This window comes from Canis lupus, chromosome 1, assembly GCF_048164855.1.
Source record: "Canis lupus baileyi chromosome 1, mCanLup2.hap1, whole genome shotgun sequence".
Classification (NCBI taxonomy): Eukaryota; Metazoa; Chordata; class Mammalia; order Carnivora; family Canidae; genus Canis; species Canis lupus.
In genome coordinates this window covers 81,610,921-81,631,570 of record NC_132838.1, presented here as the reverse complement: position 1 = coordinate 81,631,570, position 20,650 = coordinate 81,610,921, and the positions used below count along the sequence as shown (strand labels likewise).

Below are 20,650 nucleotides of genomic sequence, written 5' to 3'. Positions count from 1 at the left end.
CCCTGAAATGAAAGGGTAAAGATACAGCCTGAATGGGTTCAGAGTGCTTCAGGATAAATAATAAAGAAGATAAAACAGTGAAGCAAAATCTGGTGAAGTTATTAAAACTTCCATTTAAGGAACAAAAGAAGTGTCCACATAGAAAAAGCAAATCACTAAGAAAAAAAAATACTCTGGCTGACTGCAGACTTCTCATCAAATGTAGATGTCAGGGAACAATGGAGCAACATCCACCATGTTGCAAGCAACATGGACAGAAAAGATGCGTAGTCCAAGAAGGCTAGACCCCTGCGGGGTGTCGTTTGCACATGAATTCCACAGAAAGGCATTCCCAAATACACAAGAACTCAAATAAATATATTATCCATGGACCCTTAATGAAAAATCTATCTGAAACTGTAATCCAGCCAACTCGTAAGTGAAATAAATAAAAGCATACAATTAAAGAAAATGAGAGAAGAAATATCTGGTGATGAGCATTTATTTAAATACAGAATTAATGCTAAATATGTAGTTGTAATTACAGACACAAATATATATAAATACTAAAATCTATGAATGAATGCTGAATAATAAGCAATACATAACAAAATGCTTTGATGGGCTTCTTTAGGCTTAATGAGAAATGATTCCCTGTGATCATCCCAGGTACTGAATATGAAATCAAAAGATTAAGGGTTTAAAAAAAAAAATTAAGGGTTTTAGAAAGTGAAAATAAAATAAAGTCACTCTGCGTATGAACTTTGCCAAACTACAGAATCATTTGTGAAATGTTAATGTTCACATAGGCTGCAAGGTCAAACGTTAACTTTATGCCAGGGGAAGTGAACAAAAAAAGTAAGAAGTACTTGCAGGAGAACAAACCATTTCAGGATGAAAGAGAAGATCTCCTGAATCTGAATAGTCAGAAAGCTGTAATCAGGGAAAGGGCAAAATACACAAAATGCAAATTAAGAAAAAGTGCAGGGTTCCTGGTGGCTCCTAGGGGATTTTGGCTCAGGTCATGATCCCAGGGTCCTGGGATAGAGCCTCTGCATCAGGCTCAGTGCAGTCACTTGTCCCACTCCCTCCCCCTCGGTCCCTCTTCTCTCTCTCTCTCTCTCTCAAATAAATAAAGGAATAACAACAACAACAAAAGAATGTGATAACTATCTTGAATACCATGTACCCCTCTCAGGCCAACAGACACAAATATCCTTTTACATTCAAACTAAGAAAATCTCTGTTTTCTGTATGTTTAGCCTTTCAGCGACCACCAATAAAATTACAAGGATAGACATGAACCTTCAGAAAACTGTCCTCAGCCACAGACAAGTTTATGTTGTTCTTATAAAAGTTTTATCATTTGATACATTCAGTGTTGTCTCAGAGAAGACAGAAAAAATTAAATATATGTACAAAACAAAATGTGTTAATAATCTTACTAATCATTAAGATTTAGAGAACTCTTATAAGTCTGATATAACTTTTATCTATAATAGGAGTAAGAAAAATTCAGAACATGCAAATTACATACAAGGGAAAGCAGAGAATGGAAGTAATAGAGATTAGAGGTTGGTAAATTATAGCCACAGTGCCAAATCTAGCTTGCTGTCCATTTTTGTAAATAAAGTTTTATTTGAACATCCCATACCCATTTACTGATAAAATCTGTGGCAGAGCTGAATAGGGGCAACAGAGATCATATGGCCCATAGAGCCAAAAATATTTACTATCTCACACTTTACATTAAAAGTTTCCCAACCCCAGGGCATCTGGGTGATTTAATTAAGCTTCAAACTGGATCTCAGCTCAGGTCTCAAACTCAGGGTCATGAAGTCAAGCCCCATGTTGAGCATCAGGCTGGGCCTGGAGCCTAATTAAAAAACCAACCAACCAACCTTCCCAACCTCCCACCCCCACCCCCCGTTATACGTGAACAAATTTCTTCATACACACGGGGCGGGGAGTGGAGGGGACCACAATAAATACTACCCCATCTCTGAAGTTGATAAATTGAGAAACCTAACTTGAAGAATACCACTAGAAGCTATATAGACTACCAACAGTAAAATTAAAAGTGAACTATGGATGTTTCAAATTATCACAGGTGGAAAATACAAGAAACTCAATACAAACCAAATAGCAAAGGAGGGAGAGAGGAAAGGAGGAAGAAATGGGAAAGACGAAGAAAAGTGCCAGAAATCAATAAAAGAGTCAGAAGACAGAAATCAGATGCAAAAAAGCTCAATCGCATCTATGGTATAGACATGTGTAAACAGAATGAACTCATCCATTTAAGGAAAAAGATTCTCAAAATGAGGATACAACAAAAATAAATCAAAACCTCTGAGAGGAGCAACCAAGAGATTAAGGATAGTTGGAAACAGATGGAGAAACAGGCTAAACAAATGGAAACAAAAGACCCATATTAATAGCCAACAAAGCTGAATTCAAGACATAACAGAATTGACTTATATAAAAAGGTAATGTTATGGGATGGAAGTTTAATTCTTGTGGACATTTTTAAGGTACATGAAAACAGAATTCTTGCATAAATAGAACAAAAATCTCTGGAAATAGGAGAAATTGCCATAAACACTGGAATTAATGAAGGCTTCAGCTCAATTCTCAGTACTTGGCAGATTCACAATATAAATATGGAGATTAACCACAAACATAAGCAAGAAAATTAAGTGACACTCATAAACTTATGTTTTATTATATATATATACACACACACACACATACACATTGTATATTCATAAAACAAAAACTGACTACATTCTTAGGCTACAATACATTCCAAAAAGTAAAAATAGTACAGACCACATTCTCCTATCAGAATGATGTAAGACTAGGAATAAACAACAAAAAAATCACAAACACTTAGAAAATTTTAAATTATCTTAAAGAACCCTGGTTCAAAGATAGAAATCAAAACCATAATTTTAGAATGTCTGTAAAAGGAGATATAAACACTACATAGAAACAAGTAGAAAAATTCAAAGCTTTAAACACTTCTAACTCAAATCCCAAAAATATTAAAATAATCAAACAATCTTAACTCAAGAAAATAGAAAAAAGCCAACCAAATAAACCTACAGAAATAAGAAAGAAAGAAAGAAAGAAAGAAAGAAAGAAAGAAAGAAAGAAAGAAAGAACGAACGAACACAGGTGCCAAGACCACACAATGGGGAAAGAATGTATCTTTTCAAAAAATGGACCACTAAAAAAAAAAAAAAAATGGACCACTAGACATCCACTTGTAAAAAAAATGAAGTCAGAACCCTACCTCATACCATATACAAAAACCACTTCAAACTGGATCAAAGAGCTACATTTTAAAGCCTAAATCGATACAACTCTTAGAAGACATGAAGGTAAATCTTTGTGACCTTGAATTTAGCAAGAGTTTCTTATATATGATACCCAAAACATAAGAAAAAATAAATTGGACTTCATCATAATTAAAAGCTTTGTGATGGGATCCCTGGGTGGCTCAGCGGTTGGGCACCTGCCTTCGGCCCAGGGCGTGATCCTGGAGTCCCAGGATCGAATCCCACATCGGGCTCCCTGCATGGAGCCTGCTGCTCCCTCTGCCTGCCTCTCTCTCTCTTTCGAATAAATAAAATCTAAATAAATAAATAAATAAAAGCTTTGTGTTTCAGTACAATTTTGTACATGGCCAAACCTGTCATATAATCTTATCAGTTCTATTTTCTTTTCCCCTTGGAGATATTCATCCTAGAGCACTCCATCCTTCTGCAGATAAAATGGTGAATTTCCTAGAAAAAGCTAAGCTAATAAAGTTGAAGCTAAAAGTGATAAAAAATCTAAACTAAATAACAAATTGAAATACTTCCTATTTTGTAAATAGCATAGAAAAGAAAGACTGTATAATAGAAATTAATCCAATAAATTGCAAATAAAGATTTTTTTTAACCCATCAATTGGCAAAATGGTCACTAATGCACACCAGAGGTGGGAAAGTAAACTAATACAACCTTTCTGAAAGATAAGGTGGTGATGTGTATCAAAAAAATTTTTTAAAGCCTACCATTTGTCTGATGACCTAACGCTGAAGAACTTAACTGCTGAAGGGTCAGTTGAACAAATGAACAAAATGGATCCCCTACAATATTCACTGTAGCATTAGTTTCAACATTTTTTTAATGGAATAAAACTAAATATCCTTCAATAAGCATCAGGTATAAACCATAATGTGCTGGTAAATGTTTAACAGTAACTTCCCCCAGTGGGAGGGGTAAGCCCTGATTTGTAGCACTTGCCAATTTCCAGGGTGTAAATACTCCCCATCATGGCTGATTTCCAGATAACAGAGTGAAGTCATTGAACAGAGAATTTAGAAGAAATGCGTACAACTGGCTTTCATGAGGAGATATCTGTTAACCCCAGCACACCAAAAATACACTGGAAGAACAACAACAACAACAAAAATACATTGCAACACTAACAAGCCATAAGCATGATGCAAAAGATTTATAGTAATATGGCAAGGTATCCATTATACACTACTGGATGAAAAAAGCCACTTATATACAGAACAACTTATGTTGTATAATCTGTAACAGTATGAACTTATGTGTATTTCTTTGTCATTTTAGAAGAAAAACAATCATACAACAGTAATGTATAAACATTACATTCAAACTAGTTTTGGCCTTAACAACAAAAGTGTATCTGACTTTCATGCAATGTCTAAACCAGACTTAGATCTTCATTTTAAAACAGAACAGCAAAAGATCAACAGAGTTGGCTTCAAAATAATTAAAAGCTTCTGTATTAAATAGTACAAAACAAAGAGAAAGAAAAACAAAAGACTGGGGTTAAGTTTTTTATGGCAAATACAGAAAAGGCTAATTTCATATGTATGTTCAGAAATCATAAATAGACAAAGGAAATAAAGAGACAACTTACAAAATAAGAGATCCAACTAGAAACAACACATGGGCAAATGATCATTCTCACTAGTGATCAAATAAAGCCAAAATTTAAAATTACATACCATTTTCTTGCCTATTAACTTTCTGATACCCTCATAATATTATTCATGTCATTGCAAATTGCATACAATCACTTCTAAGATGTGTTTTAGATGCATGCAATCAACTTATAAAATTTTTCATATCCTCAGACCGAGAGTTAACATTTCTACGAATCTAGTCTAATAAAGTATGTGTATACGTTGTTTAAAAAATGCTAAGTCCACCAAGAATTCCATCACAGCTTTATTTTAAAAATGGTAACATTGGAGGTTGTCTGGGTGGCTTGGTGAGTTAAGCGACCGGCTGACTCTTGATTTCAGCTCAGGTCATGATCTCAGGGTTGTGCAACAGAGCCCCACAGCAGGCTCATATGCTGGGTGCGGAGTCTGCCTGAGATTCTCCCTCTCCCTCTGCTCCTCTCCCCTCAAAAAAAAAAGAAAAAGAAAAAAGGTAATATTGGGAAAAATATAAATGCCCCCCCAAAAAAATACAAAAATAAGCAAGCAAATCAATATATATCCTTTAAATGGATATTACACACCTCCAAAAAAAAAAAAAAAAAAAAAAAAAAAAACCTCAAAAAAAAAAAGGATATTATACAGGAGCACCTAGGTAGCTCAGTTGGTCACGTGTCCAATTAAGCCTCTTGATTCTTGGTTTTGGCTTGGGTGCGATCTCAGGCTCATGAGATAGAGCCCAGGTAGGGCTCTGCTCAGCATGGAATCTGCTGGTCCCTCCCCTCTGCTCTTTCCCCCACTCATGCACTCCCTCACACTCTCTCTCCCTCTCAAATAAATAAATAAATAAATAAATAAATAACATCTTTTTTTAAAAAAGAATATTATACAGCAATTCTAAATATTAATATGAAGTATATACAGCCAGACAGAAAATGCTTACAACATCATGCTAAATTACACAGTACGATTATACCTTTGTAAGAAACATATCAAAATAAAACAGACTAGAAAGGATCACACGCACAAAAAGAAAAAAATCACATTTCTTAGTTCAGTACACTTTGGATAAATTTATGAATAAATTTTAAATTTTTTTCAAACTTTGTGTAAACGATTCCATTATTTATAATATTTCAAAATTACTGGAAAATGAAACACAAAAAATATTATTGTATACCTGAAACTAATGTAACATTCTGTGTCAACTATACTTCAAAAAAAGTTAATGCCCTCTAAAAAAAGCTATTAACATAAAAAGGACTGCCATTCTCTTGAAGGCCAACATGAAAACAACAATGTATTTCTTAAGAATATAAGAAAATTATTTTTTTCTTTTTAAGATTTTGTTTATTTATTCATGAGAGACACAGAGTGAGAGAGGCAGAGACACAGGCAGAGGGAAAAGCAGGCTCCATGCAGGGAGCCTGATGTGGGACTCGATCTCAGGACTCCAGGAACATGCCCTGAGCCAAAGGCAGATACTCAACTGCTGAGCCACCCAGGCATCCCAAGAAGGTAAGAAAGTCCTTAAGTGGAAGAAAATAAACACTTCTTGATTCAAACTCTGTCTATTGAATACAATGGTTATTTTCATCATTAAACTATACTATTTTAGAAAACAATCATACCACCAAAGGATATCTATCTCAAGTGCTCTTATTTCATTCCAAAAAGAAAATAAAATACAATATAAATCCAGGTGGTAGCATACTGTTTGAAGATACATTATATAAAGAAAGAATATATTTAACAGAAAAAAAACAAATCATTGTGTTACCCTATGACCCAAAATACTGGGATGCACAATGCATTAATTAATTCTGGGAAGGATATATCATAATTTGAGTAGCAATTCACAGACTCTAGGGATTTAGAAAACCCTAGACAAGATTCTCTGTTCCCTTAATAAGCATAGCCTGGAGTGGAAAGCCCTACAGCAAATGTGTTTCTCAAAGGACACAGCTGGTGATTTTGATGAAAATATACTGGAGTCAAGATTTCCTAAGAAATTGTATTAATGAAGTCCTAGGATTTCCTCCATTAAAATGCAACCTTTTGTCAAGAACTGTATGGAGAGGGAAATACGAATTGTTTGTCAAAAATCAAGCACATAGGGATCCCTGGGTGACGCAGCGGTTTGGCGCCTGCCTTTGGCCCAGGGCGCAATCCTGGAGACCCGGGATCAAATCCCACGTCAGGCTCCCGGTGCATGGAGCCTGCTTCTCCCTCTGCCTGTGTCTCTGCCTCTCTCTCTCTCTCTGTGTGTGACTATCATAAATAAATAAAAGTTTAAAAAAAAAAATCAAGCACATATAGATATCTTTCCTCACAGAACATGGGAAACTTTGGGGACTCATCATTACAAGAGATGGGTATATGCCCAGAATATTTTAGTCATTTCTAATGTGCTCTGTGTAACATCTCAGATGGTGACCCAACACATAATAGGAGAAACTAGGATGCTCATCCTATTTATTAGTCCTTGAATACATCAAGGCACTTCCATCTCTAGATTCCGTGTTCCCTCTACACTTGACTCCAAGAGGAGCCAGTATTATGGTAGTTTATTAGTTCTTGACCCATCAAGACTTGATTGGTAATAAAATAGAGGTTGATTTCAAGTATCTTTTGTTTCAGCACTCCCTAGCTCTGCTTTCAAATTATTCAAAATTATTCCAAATATATTCGCCTACATTTTGAGTAAAGAAATCCTCATAAGTCAATTTCTATCATGGACAAAGCCCCTTCTGAATGTTGATTATAAATGGAGATAGGCTTTAGGGCTTACGGAATTATACACTCCTGGGGTTTGGATGTGACAGCCCAGAATGTGACCAACTCCTAAGAGAACACACCAATTGAAAGGTGCCTTTCTCAGCTAAAATTACAAGATGACTTCTATATTACGTGCCTCCACCTGAGTGTGAATCCACTTGGCAAGAATCTCCCAGGCTACTACTTATCTACTTTTTGCCCTGAGCAACTGGCAGGTGCTCTATTGTAGGAGAAGCAAGCCAGGTGAAAGCAGATTTCCTGGACAAGGATCTCTCAAGAGACATTCTAATAACCCACCAGCAGATTAGCAGAGTTCTCAATACAGTCACAGATGCATTTCCATCACCTTAAATAGCTGCCAGATTCAAAAAGAGAGAGAGAGAAGCCACATTGTAAGTTTCCTTTATAACGTGTGAACGGTTTTTCTGGGGACACAGCTTGACACAGGCGTTCTGCACTTCGTCTATGTAACCACCTCTGGGAGTGGAAGGTCAGGAGGGAATGCAGGCAGCAAAAACTGCTACTGTACAACCTAGCCTGCGACACTTGCTCATCTCCCACCCCGGGATCCAGGAGAGGAAGGCTCATGAGATGTGACAGTGATCAAGAAATGCAGCAAGGCAGTGGAGCTGGCAAGCTGCACTGGTCCGGGCTCTTTCTGCAAAAAGACACCAACCCAAGGAAAGGGGCACCTCTCCTTTGTTCTCCAGAGTCTAGCAAAGACACGACTGCTCCACCCTGACACCCTCTGCCCAGCCAAGTCCCACTAGATCCCCCACTACTCTCCTTCGCCTGTGACTGTTCTTTTCCTCGGCACCTGCCCAACTCCAAATCTGCAATTCAGCTGAAAAGATCGTGAGGAAGAGGCCATGGCTGGGACGAAAGCAGGGGTCGGTAAATGCCAAACACCTGCCTGGCACCTCCAAGGGAATTAGGCTCTTCTGCAGACCCAAGCTGAGAGTCTAACTGTTCCTTCTTTGGTCATGGAGCCATTTCTCCAGAAGGCAGTTGCGGGACACAGGAAGTCGCCTTCTTGAAGTTTCTCTGACATGGTATGACAACTGAGGGCAGTTCAGAAAAACAGCCCCCTATCTGTTTTTCTGGTTTCGATGAAAGCCCCAAGGAGGGTCGGGGGAATGGGCAAATTCATGTTAGAAAAAATAGAAATAGTCCATCCCTGGGTTAATTCTACATCTTCCCTGGAAGGCCCTAGAAAAGGGACCCACAGGCTCCAAATACAAAGCAGTCCCTCAAAGGTGCTCCTCCGAGGTGTATGAGGACTCCCTGTGCCCAGGCGCCAATGACCCACCTGCTCTCACTGAGAAGTGCAGCAATGGGCTTGGGCAGCAGAGATTCTCTGTAAGTAAATGAAAAGCATTGCTTAAAGGCCAATGAAGGATAAAAAAAAAAAAAAAAAATAGTAGTAGTGAGTCGAAGGTGGTGGCCTCACAGTACCTAAGAAAGCACCCTGGCCTAAGCCAGGCAGCGCTTGAACACTGTGCCCGGCCCTCAGCCTCCAGCCCGTGCCTGCCAGGATATCGCCCTTCCTGCAGGAAGCCGGAGACCCATGCTGATGTGACAGGCGGCTTTTGATACCATTCCCTGTGAAGGCAGTCAAACTATCAGCAGCAGGCCAGGCAGCATGAGGGGCAGCTCTGGACAGACTCACTAATGCATCCACACTCTTCCCCAGAGCTGTGGGAGCAGCCTGCAGGGAGCTCAGGGTTTTTTCAGAGGGGACAGAGAGGACAGGGAGGGCGGCCAGGACTCCACCAGACCTGCCAGTGCCTCCCGGACTGCCTGTCACTACTGGAGAGGACTGGGGCTCAGGCTCCCTGTCCACAAAGGAATTTGGGCCGACATGGGCCAAGATGCCAGAGCTGCAGAGGGAAGGCACAGAAAGTTTCAAGATTCAAACAGCCCTTCGATTTGGTCCCATCTCATCATTTGACAGGTTTCTATAAAAACAGTAAAGGCACAAATGAAAGAAAACACCTTCAGGTGAGTTCAAAGAGATAAGCAGGAGTACTTGACTTCCCTTCAGTTACAGGTTTTAGATCTTTAAAAATCCACATAACTAAACCAATATGCAGAGCTGTGGGGGTTATGTGTTTAGCCGAATAAACTTTCACCATGCCAGTGGGCTATTGCTTTTGCATGACTTACCAATTTTCAAAAATACATCGCAAGCGTTAGAAAAACAAGAGTTAAAACACCTAACAAGTACCCTGGCATTCTTTTAAGGGCAAACTAGAAACAAGAATTCAAGTCATCCTGTATTATTAGAACAAGTTACAGGAAATGGGTCAGCTCTTTAGGACAGAAGGAAGACTGCATTTGCCATCTGCAGAAAGAACATATAGTATAATGAAGCAGCTCTGAAAAGTGTAGGTCCTAAAATATCAATTTACACGGTTAGAAATTAACATTGCATCGTTGCCTTAAACAACAACAACAACCCCTAAAATCTACTCAGGCTGCCTAGGTATAACAAAAGCAAAGGCCTATGCTAATGCTATCCTAACTCTCTGTACAGAAATACAAGCAGAGAGAGAGGTTTTAAGGCTCTCAAGTGACTGGGATGAGAATGCTCAAGTCATGAAATGAGAAAGATTTTGCTATTACTCAACACAAGCCTACAGCATCTTCCTCCTTTCTAGCAAATGCACTGCACTCTATTTTGAAACCCCGTGGCACATGATAGCTCAACACTCACTGGCTCGCTCACTCTCTGCTGGTAACCATGAACCAATCTCTAGTCTATGCTCTCTGGAAAAGGAAGGAGAATTGTGTGCATTTTATTCAGTTAACAACGTATTTTTGTTTTGCCGATTAAACTGTTGCTAAAGAAAGTTAATCATCTCCCAAAAGCACACTCACGAGTGTCTTTTTAATATATTAAAACACCCAACTTCCCCTCACCAGCTCAGAGCCACATGTTTGAAGGAAGCCCCAACTTGGAAGTTCCCTAAATCGTAAGGAAATGAGGATGCCAGGCAGGCTAAGGAACCCCTCCTCGCACTGGAAGCCCTGCAATTAGAGTAAATGGGGGTGGGTGGTATCTGCATAGAAGGGTTATCTGGGAGGCCTGCAGCCCACAGCTGGAATAGTAGAGGGGGGGCTAAGACATGGGAGCACCTGTCTCTAGAAACAACTCGTCAGTTGCAGCCACCAGGAAATGTATCGAGGGTGCCACCCATTACTCTGCTAGCTCCTACAGCAAAAGGAAATGTAGGAAAGGAACAATTAAAAAAAAAAATTAAGATTTTTTTTTTTTTAAGTTTTAAAAATCCAAAAAAACAAAAAAAGAAAAACACCTTCTGACTTTTTAACAAGTGATGGCGAACAAAGGAACAACAGCAACAAAGAAGTCGGGATTCCGAGAAGAGGTAATGAATTCATCATTTCGGTTCAGTTCTCTAAAGGGAAAAAACTCAAGGCTATCTCTTAGGAATACGCAGGAATAGGTTTCTAAACATCACTATTCACTTCCTGCAACAAAGCCAAAAAGACTCGCTCTTGCTCTTTTTAATTTGTGGATCAATTATCGTTCCCCTTCTGTGAGGTTTCAGGAATATAAAGGCATTAATAACATCCTAGTTCCCAACTGCCCCACAATCCATTACACACTTCCTTGAAACAACTACTTTTGTTTCTAAAGCAGTCAAACCGCTCGCCATCCAAAATTAATCCTGTGATAAAGGTGCATGGGATTTTTACATTTCAAAGGACTTGTGTGTGTAACAGTTTTCTCTTCAAACTGCTGCACAAACTGCCATTGGCTTTTCAACCTGAAACAATATGTGAATGTTCAACTGAATCATTCTCTCGCTAGACAAGGAATGAGAAGCAGGCATGGGGATGAAGACTACTCCAGACTATTCCAGTGTTAAAACAGAATTCCTGGGAATCCCGGGGTGGCTCAGCCGTTTTAGCGCCTGCCTTCGGCACTGGGCATGATCCTGGAGTCCTGGGATCAGGTCCCATATCGGGCTCCTGCATGGAGCCTGCTTCCCCCTCTGCCTGTGTCTCTGCCTCTCTCTCTCTCTCTCTCTCTCTGTGTGTGTGTCTCTCATGCATAAATAAATTTAAAAATCTTAAAAAAAAAAAAAAAAAACAGAATTTCTTTCGTTGTGGCCTAGGTGGCCCCCCAAAACGGCTAAGAGGAGACCCTATGGATGGTACCTGTTAGAGCAAAAAGTTTACCTTCGAGGCCTCCAACTGCTCTTTCTTTGGGGGAACCTGGCTGCCCACCCCGCCCACACCCTCCTATGCCACAGGCCTGGGATCCTGACAACAGGATCAGGGCACATGGAGCCAGGCTGTGCGCTGCGTCGAGACACAAAATAACAAGAGCCACTATCTTTGCCTTCATGGTGCTCCCAATCGAGTTAGAGCTCCGGCCAAGTGGTCAGTAATCGTTTCTCACGGCGAAAGGCAAAAAAGACAATATGCGCCAAGGAAATAATTCTCAAGATCATCTGCTTTCCCCAGTTGTGTAATCCCCGGAAAAGCTTCTACAATGGCCTTCAGATTATTTTGTTTTTTTCTTTGTATTAAGAGCCAATAAAAAAGCCAATGCCAGGAAGGATAAAACTCAGAAGGACATGTCCGTCCGAGGGCGTCAACTGAGAAACAACAAAAGCTGTGAAAAGTGCTTGTCGTCTTTCCTGTTGACAAATAAGAAATAGGAGCGTCTCACACAGCATGTTATTTGCATATATTAGGTGTTTAATGCTTGTTCATTTGACCAGTATTTTGTATGCAACTGTTCTTTCAGAAGATATGCCTGTTTAAAAACTTAAAAAAAGAAATGGAGGAAATGTTTATTTTCCAATAACTGGCAAACGTTTGTGGAATAAGTGAATTTGTAATAATACTCGTTTTGTTCTTAAAATTCAACAGTGAAGGCTTTTAACAAAATACTCTGCACTGATCTCAGAAATGATGGCCAGGTATAAACGTCAACCCCAGAGCCATTAAGCGAATTCAGATTTCAGATCTCAGCATCAAAATATGGATATTTATTTTTGTTTATAAAGTCCAGACCCACAACCACCTAGGATTTGTGAACTCATTTCCGACAGCATGGTTAGGTCCTTTTCTTCCTCTTACTACACGTTAGATGAGAAATCAGACAGATTTTTACATATCGGTAACATAACAAATCAAAGGTGATTGTCGAACAACTTCCTATAATTTTATTAGTAACAGCTGTTCACACAAAAATCCTGTTTGGGTCTGAGAATAGCTCTGTCTTTAATGTTACTCCATTCGGCAGAACAAGAGAAAACATTCACGGTTTACTGTAGTCAGTTATTGCTACAGATTTAATTACCAACAATCACACATTTTACCTTCCATTGCTACTTCACACTTGCCTTGGACTATTTCTGCAAAGATCTTAACATTGCTGAAAAGCCATTATAAAAGTTTCCTTCTGAAACCAGACTTTAAATTTGTTGCTACAAATACTTGTATTTCCCTCAACCCAAAACATAAGAGTCTAGAGGAAACAGACTGCCTCCCTCCACCTTAAGAAGAAAGCAATCCTAACCTTCTTAAAATGGCTTCTCCTTGCCAAGAAGAACCATTTGAGCTACCTATTTTTCCTCTACATCACCCAATCAACAGTTCCATTAATATCAACAGATTTAATAACCTCCCCTTTAAAGAAAAATTAATATGAATGCCGGAATCAAAACCATCCTTGGAAAATCTAGTTCATTTCTTCTCAAGTGTAAGTTTGCCTGGATCATGAAGAAAAATCTGTTCCTTTTTTTTCTGCTAAGTTTAGCATAGCACACAGCCTCACAACTGTGAAAGCTGTTTCGGGTCCTTAAAAATTCATCTGTAATAAAAATCATAACTACGTTCAATAGGCACCTCTGAAAATTGAACCTAAGCCATCTCTTATAAAGTGGAGAGGGGCTGTTGTTTTGTTGTTGTTTTTAATGAAAAGGAGGCTATCGAATTTATTTGTAATAAACAAAATGGCCACTAAATTACTCTCCTGGTTCTCCTTTCTAAATTTACCCCCAAAATATCTGAATCGATATACAGGGGACAACTTCACTGTAGAGTATGGTTTTAATGTATGCCAAAGTTCCCATATGAAGAAATAACATGTAAATAGAAGAATGAGTTACATGGCAGATCTAGACAACGAATCTATGTGGCTCAAGGCAAAAATCTTACTCTGAAGCCTTTGCTATACAGTCAGAGCTACAACTCTGATTTTTATGAGAGATGCTCTCATTTCACCCTTCAGATATAAACTGTAAGTACTTTGTTTTAAAGAAACAAGAAAAGCAGAAAGAAAAAGAGGAAATGCATCAAAATAATTCCTGACATTTAGAAACATATTTAACACTTGGAAACGAAAAGCATAGCAAAAATAAAGCTAGTTGGTTTTAAAGCAGTCTTATAAACACTCTTATTTTGGTATTTCCAAGGAGATGCTGTTATTAGGGGTTCCTTACAGAGGGACCCTTGCATTGTGTGGCCATCTAGGATGGCCACTAACTTCTAGGTTAATTCAAACCATCGACAACCCCATTCTTCTCCAGTGAACTCTGTAGAGGGGTCGTGGGGCGGGCGCTTTCATCCAGATCCACGTGAATGAACTCTCCATACAGTCTAAATTTGCCAGAGAATGCCCAGCCTTCCAAGTCCTCTCCTGCTCTGTAAAACCGTACAGTTTTTAGTACATGTGTATACCCCTCCATTAAAAATAGTCCATCTGCAATTCTTAAAACTCTGTTATTTAATCACTGTGGTACTCATCTAGCTGTATAGATAAATCATAAAAATCTGTGCAGCTGCCACCACACTCTGGAGAATGTAAAACTCATTCTGTTGAGTGTATCATGGAGAAAGTGTATGGCCAAAAGATGACAGGGTTAAAATAGCTTCTATACAATAAAAAGTAATCAAGATATGGAATGGTTTCTTTTTTTTTTTTCTTTTTAAACTTTCATACTTTAAGCATGACTGTTACCATTCCCAAATACACCCAGCACAGAACTGTAATACACTGGTTCAGTATATGATGTAACATCTTACATTAACACTTCCTATCCTGGAATGCACGTATATTCCATTGGCTCAAAGAGTCGCATACAATTTTGTGACGATCATGATTTTATCTGCCACCCATTAAAAACATTACATACTCCTGTGTCTCCATAATTTATTCATTATTTCATGGTCCCAGTTTCTATCAAGAGGGTCATAAATAAATCTACTCATTCAACAAGTACATATTGAGAGCATGCTATGACTCAAGATATTGTGCTAGAAGTTGGGGTTTAATAGTGAGCAATATAGACACAATCCCTACCCTCCTAAGGGTAGAACAGGAAGAAAATCCACAATCACGTATGCAATTCAGTTAGAAGATCAAGAACTTACATTCTTCCATCTAAGACTGGCCTAAACTGCCTGTTGTCAATAGGTGGAATCCAATCAATTATAAACATTTGCCAAATGTTCCTGTTTGATGATTAAGATCTAAAGGGTAAAGATTTTATTTTTTTTTAAACATATTTTTTTATTTTTTTTTATATTTTTTTAATTTTTATTTATTTATGATAGTCACACAGAGAGAGAGAGAGAGAGGCAGGCAGAGACATAGGCAGAGGGAGAAGCAGGCTCCATGCACCGGGAGCCCGACGTGGGATTCGATCCCAGGTCTCTAGGATCGCGCCCTGGGCCAAAGGCAGGCGCTAAACCGCTGCGCCACCCAGGGATCCCAAGGGTAAAGATTTTAAAAACATATAAAATAAGAACAGGTTAACAGGAAAAATATATATATCTTCAAAGAACTGAAAAAAATTTCAGCATGAGTATCTGTGACTAAAAGCAGGGATTCAAAGCCACTTATATACAGACTTAAAGACACATTAGTATAAAATACTGTGACCTATGTACTACAGATAGAAATATTTAGTATTCATAAATATTGATCAGTTAAAGTAAATGTAACATATTATACACTCACAAGGCACATAAAAACTTAAACCAAGTTAAAATAAGGTATTCTCTTGCAACATGTATGTAGAATATAAAGTTTTCTTTGAGGTGTCCAAGAAAAACACTGATGTAAATAAATTCAGAAAATGGATGTGGTCAAGAAAACAAGAACTCATTATTAAACATGGTATTTTACAATGGTAAGTTTCTGGGTTCATTTAAAAAAAAAGAATAAAAATCAAAATATATTAATACTATAGAATTTAGAATACACTGGGAAAATTGCTGTGTATGTATCAAAACAGCCCAAATTACACAGCTATTCTTTCATGTAGGCAGGAAACCACTACTTTCTCTTTCTCATGTTTTCATATTATTAATATATAAAATAAAATAAGTATGTGAATGCAAAGGTCCCCTGCCAGATAAATCCATTTCCACTAAAATGGAGTCATGCCTTTAACTAAAATTTACTTTGAAAATAATTTTATGCTGAATGTCATTTAAACATAAGAGGAACCCTCCATTTAAATAAGGTAGTTGAAAATATTGATAAAGCTTTAAACTGTGAAAGGATAAATCCTATAATCTCCTTTGGACAGGTAGGAACAGGAAGTTTCAGTGAACTCATTCAAGCAGCTTGATAGAAGAGCAGTTCTTCAAAAAAAAACTTCCCCAATACCTTGCCTGGTTCATATCAACCATCATCTTTCTCCTGGATTCAAAAAAATCATGAAATCACAAGCTCGCCTCCCCACCTACATTTCGTAAAAAACACTTACTGTAGAAGTAGTATAGGTATCAAACTCTTTAAGCTACAAGTGCAACACATACCCAGAACATGAAACTAACAAATCTTAGATGATGCCTAGGGCTCGTATTTCTAACAAAAAGTTGCATAATTTTTAAATGTTATTGATGAATGTAGGTGCTAAATTACTGTCATATTTTTCCACCACTTCTAATAGGCCATATTTGGGGGCTGGGGAGAGGCTGTACTAAACCCTACTCAAATAATCTAGTAAGGGAAAAAGTTCTATCACTCTAGCAGAAACACTGTTTCATTTTTTGCTCATAAAATTATCTCCTCAAGCCATTTTTAAAGCACCTCATGTTATTTAAATACACAGTATGTAATTAAGTGTCCATATATGTGCATTTGCCTAAAAGTCTTCTTCCAAGACATTCAAACTGAGGCCTTCAAACAGACAAACCCCCTGGGTTCTCACTCAGCGGCTAGGAACCTCAAGCTGTCACATTTCAGACAACAGGGATGGCTTGGGAGATCTCAAATGCTGTATTCACAGCTAACCATGAACAAAGACTGTAAACAGGGAAAAAGAAAACCCTTTCTTAAGTATCTGTAAAACACATGCTTTCCCCCTTTATCATGCACTTACACACTCTATGCCTATTTCTCTTCCCCTCTCTATTTTTCTCAATCTCGAGAATCCGCAACATATTCAATTACACATTATTCAGCCGTTAGAAGTAGCCCAAAATGAGAATAAAACACTTTTTAATTTTCATTTTTCCAACTGCAGTTTTCCCCTTCCCTGGCTTCATTCCCTAAAGCCCACCTCTTTTATCCAGCGCTCTGCCTTCTGTTCTTTATAAACATGTGCACATTTATCTAATCTGGTTTCAAGATGAAGACATAAAGCATGGCATATGAGTTAACCATTTGTAATTATTTGTGATCATTATATTTTGTTCCCCCTTGTAAATGATCCAGTAGATAAGCACTTGAGTCCCAAAGGCAGCTGGTTCCTTGAACCAGGAGATGGAATGCTCAAGAAAGAAGCCGCATGCTTCCCGGATCTGAAGTGACAATACAATATTTCTTTCTTCCAGCCACGTCTGAGGAACATATTTATTATACACGCAAGTATCTTGAACACAAGTGCAGACATTTTTCAGGCCTGTTACTGCAAAGCTATTTGCTCTTCCTACCACCATAGCTCAGAGTTATGTCACGCTGGCTCCTATGTGTACCCTGATCCTTGACTGTGAACATTCTCTCAAAGATAATCATCAATAGAATTCCTATTTGAGAAACAGCCTTTTCTTGATAACTTAGTGCTGGGGCTTTTTTGGAGATCAAAGGGAAATTTTCGCTATACACTTCCCGTTTTCCTTCCAGCCCAGATCCCAAAGATATTAAAAATTGCTGTCCGTTTTAAACAAAAGGTTTCTATTTGTTTCCGTGAGAGTAACTGAGAGGCTGCGCTGGTTTTCAGTAGTAACTATTGTGAATTCAGGCCTACATCTGGGTTGCCTCATTAAACAAAAGAAACCCGTCGCTGTCAACAACCACACAGCGCAACCCTCGCGTATCCGTCCTCTTTATCTGGAAGGAATGGTGCAGACGAGAAGCCAGCCTGTCACCATCCACTGGTCAAGAAACTCCAGGGTCCCTGCTTTCGGTGGTCTGGTGGCCAGAGCACGGCACTTGCGTGACACACCTGAGCTTGCCTGCCCGCCCCCCCCCCCCCCAAGACGTAGCCCCCTTTCTTCGGAGCGCCGACCGCTGGGCTCCCTCATCATCGCTTCTCCGGGAATCCGGTCGCGAGTCTGCCCACCATACCTGCCTCTGCTGACCCCAGAAGGCACTGACAATGGATGCACACGGGCCACCCCACCGCACGCTGTCGCCCAACGCGCCCCAGCACGGCTCGTCGCCCTCGGGCCACACACCCCCCTCCCCTCTCCAGCACGGGGCGCCGCGGCCAAGACGCTGGAAGTTCAACCCCGCTGCCCACCTTCCACCCCCGCGCCTCTCCCCCGAAGTGCTCTGCGGCGTAGCCGAGGCTCGGCAGATAAACGCCCGGCCCGAAGGCGCAGCCCTCGGGGACACCAAAAGGCACAGGCCGAGGCCCGGGGCAGGGCAGCCCCGACCCGAGCCCTCCGCGCGGTGTCTGCGCGCATGTAGGCGCGCGCGGAGGGGGGTGGTGCGCGCGCCCGCGCCCGCGCCCGCGCAGGTTAGCGGCTGGGGGCGCGCCCGCCGAGGGTCGGGGCGAGGGGCGAGGGGCGAGCGGGGGCCGCGGGGGCCGCGGGGGGCGGCGGCCGGGGGCGGGGGGCGCGCGCAGCCCGGCGGGAGGGCCCAGGGCGGCGGGCCGCGGGCCGTACTCACCGAGCAGCAGCAGCTTGAGCTCCCGGCGGGCGTCCCGCTTGTCCCTGCGGAGCTGCCGCTCGATCTCGTCGTTGATCCGCCGGGCTTCCTTGGCCTCCTCGCTCAGGCAGCACGCCATGATGGACTCCAGAGTCATTCTTCCGAAGTGCCTCCGCTGCAGCCCCGCCGGCACCCCCTGCTCACACGCGCGCACACACGCCCTCCCGCCCTCGCTCCCCCGAGGCAGCGGTGGCCGCCGAGCCCCCGCCGCCCGGGCGCGCGTCCGGGACGAGCTCGGGGAGCGGCCGCGGGGGCCGAGGCCAGGGCCGGGGCACCAGGTGGGCCGGGGGTGCGGCGGGAGCGGGCGGCTCCGGCGCGCGAGGAGCGAGGCGGGCGCGGGAGGCGGCCGCGGGCGCTGGCTCGGGGGGCGCGCGAGGGAAGGCCGCCGCGCCCGGCCTCGCTCAGACGCCCGCGCCTCCTTCCCCGGGAACGGGCGGCCCGCCTCGCCCCCCGCGCCGCCGCCGCCGCCGAGGCTCCCCGAAGCCCTGCGCCCGGCGGCGAGAGCACATCCACCGGGCGTCCCCGCAGCGAGCGGCCGCCGACGGCTCCCCGCGCCCGGCGCGCCCGCTCCCGGCTCCCGGCTCCCCGCTCCCCGCCGCCGCCGCCGCCTGACACGGCTCCCGGGCGCCCTGGGCCCTGCCCGCGCCCACCGCCCGCCGCGCTCCGCCGCCGCCGCCCCCGCCCCCGCCCCCGCTCCGCTCCGCCCCGCCTCCGCCGGACGCCCACCCCCGGCCCGGCTGCTCAGCGCTCGCCCTCCCCCTCGCCACACACACACATTTTCTTCTTTCTCTGAACTGGAGCACAGATCCGGGAGGGAGGCGGCGGCGGCGGCGGCGGCGGCGGGGGGGAGGGGGAGGCGGGGCCGCCCGGCCCCTCCTGCGCGGCTTTCCTGGGCTCCAGCCGCCGCGGCGCGCCTCCCGGGCGGCTCTCGCCTCGCCTGCCGCTCCCCGGCGGGGCGGCCCCTCGGGCTCTGGAGGCGGCAGCGGGCGCGGCGGTCGCGGCCGCCCCCCGCCAGGGCCGACCCGGGCCGCCCCAACCTGCCGCTGCCCGCCGGCCGCCCGGGCGTGGTGCAGCGGGAATATGGCGGCCTCGGGCCTCGGCGGGGTCGCGGGATGCAGCCGCCCCGGGCCCCCCTGCACTCCCGGCCCCCGCCCCCGCCCCCGCCCCGGGTCCTGGTCGGGTCGGCGCCCCCGGGCCGCCTGCCGGCCCTCCTGCCTTCTCCCCGTCCCTATTTCTAAAACGCCATTCGGTGAGAGAAGTGTCTCGCTCACCTCTGACCCCACTTCAGGCTTGGAACAGAAGGTACTGGGTCGCGGAGGGAGACTGGGGGCGGCGGGGGCGTAGGCCACACTGCCCACAAAGTTACACCCGAGATAGAAATCTGAATCCTGAGCTGCAAAATGGAGCTGCCCAACTTTCCAAGAGCCTCCGATTTTTCATGCCGTCGAGGTTGTCTCTGGGTTGCTTACAAGCTCCTCTCTTGCCTCTGAAAAGGCGCCCGGCGTTTAACAGCCAAGGGATCAAATTTACCCTGCTGGCCCCGAGATTGAATTATGGTCCACTCACGGGGAAATGCAAAATAATGGGGAAGGCAAGGAAAGAATAAAATAGGGGGGAAAGGGGGAAAACAAGATTGCCCCAGCGAAATCCCATCCTAGTGTTTTCTTTTTCCACATTCGATGGAGGCGTTTTACGTTGAAATGTGTGCTTGTGAAAAATGAATAAATGGCCAAAAATGAAAAAAAAAAAAAAATCTCTGCTCATTCAGGTTTTAGTTGGCC

At 42.7% G+C, this 20,650-nt stretch overlaps 1 protein-coding gene across 2 annotated transcripts in view; it reads right to left on the bottom strand.

Annotated features, from left to right (window-relative positions):
- The window catches only part of LOC140639169 (guanine nucleotide-binding protein G(q) subunit alpha), a 307,081-nt gene extending 288,028 nt beyond the window's left edge, over window positions 1-19,053 (bottom strand). Inside the window, exon 1 of one of the 2 annotated variants that reach the window (XM_072837677.1) lies at window positions 18,831-19,053. In XM_072837677.1, the coding sequence (XP_072693778.1) occupies window positions 18,831-18,966 (136 nt within the window). In that variant the 5' untranslated portion in view covers window positions 18,967-19,053. Of the gene's footprint in view, window positions 1-18,459; window positions 18,629-18,830 lie in introns of those variants that run through there. The other variant, XM_072837673.1, reaches the window with a different exon arrangement.
- Window positions 19,054-20,650: the final 1,597 nt, after the last annotated feature.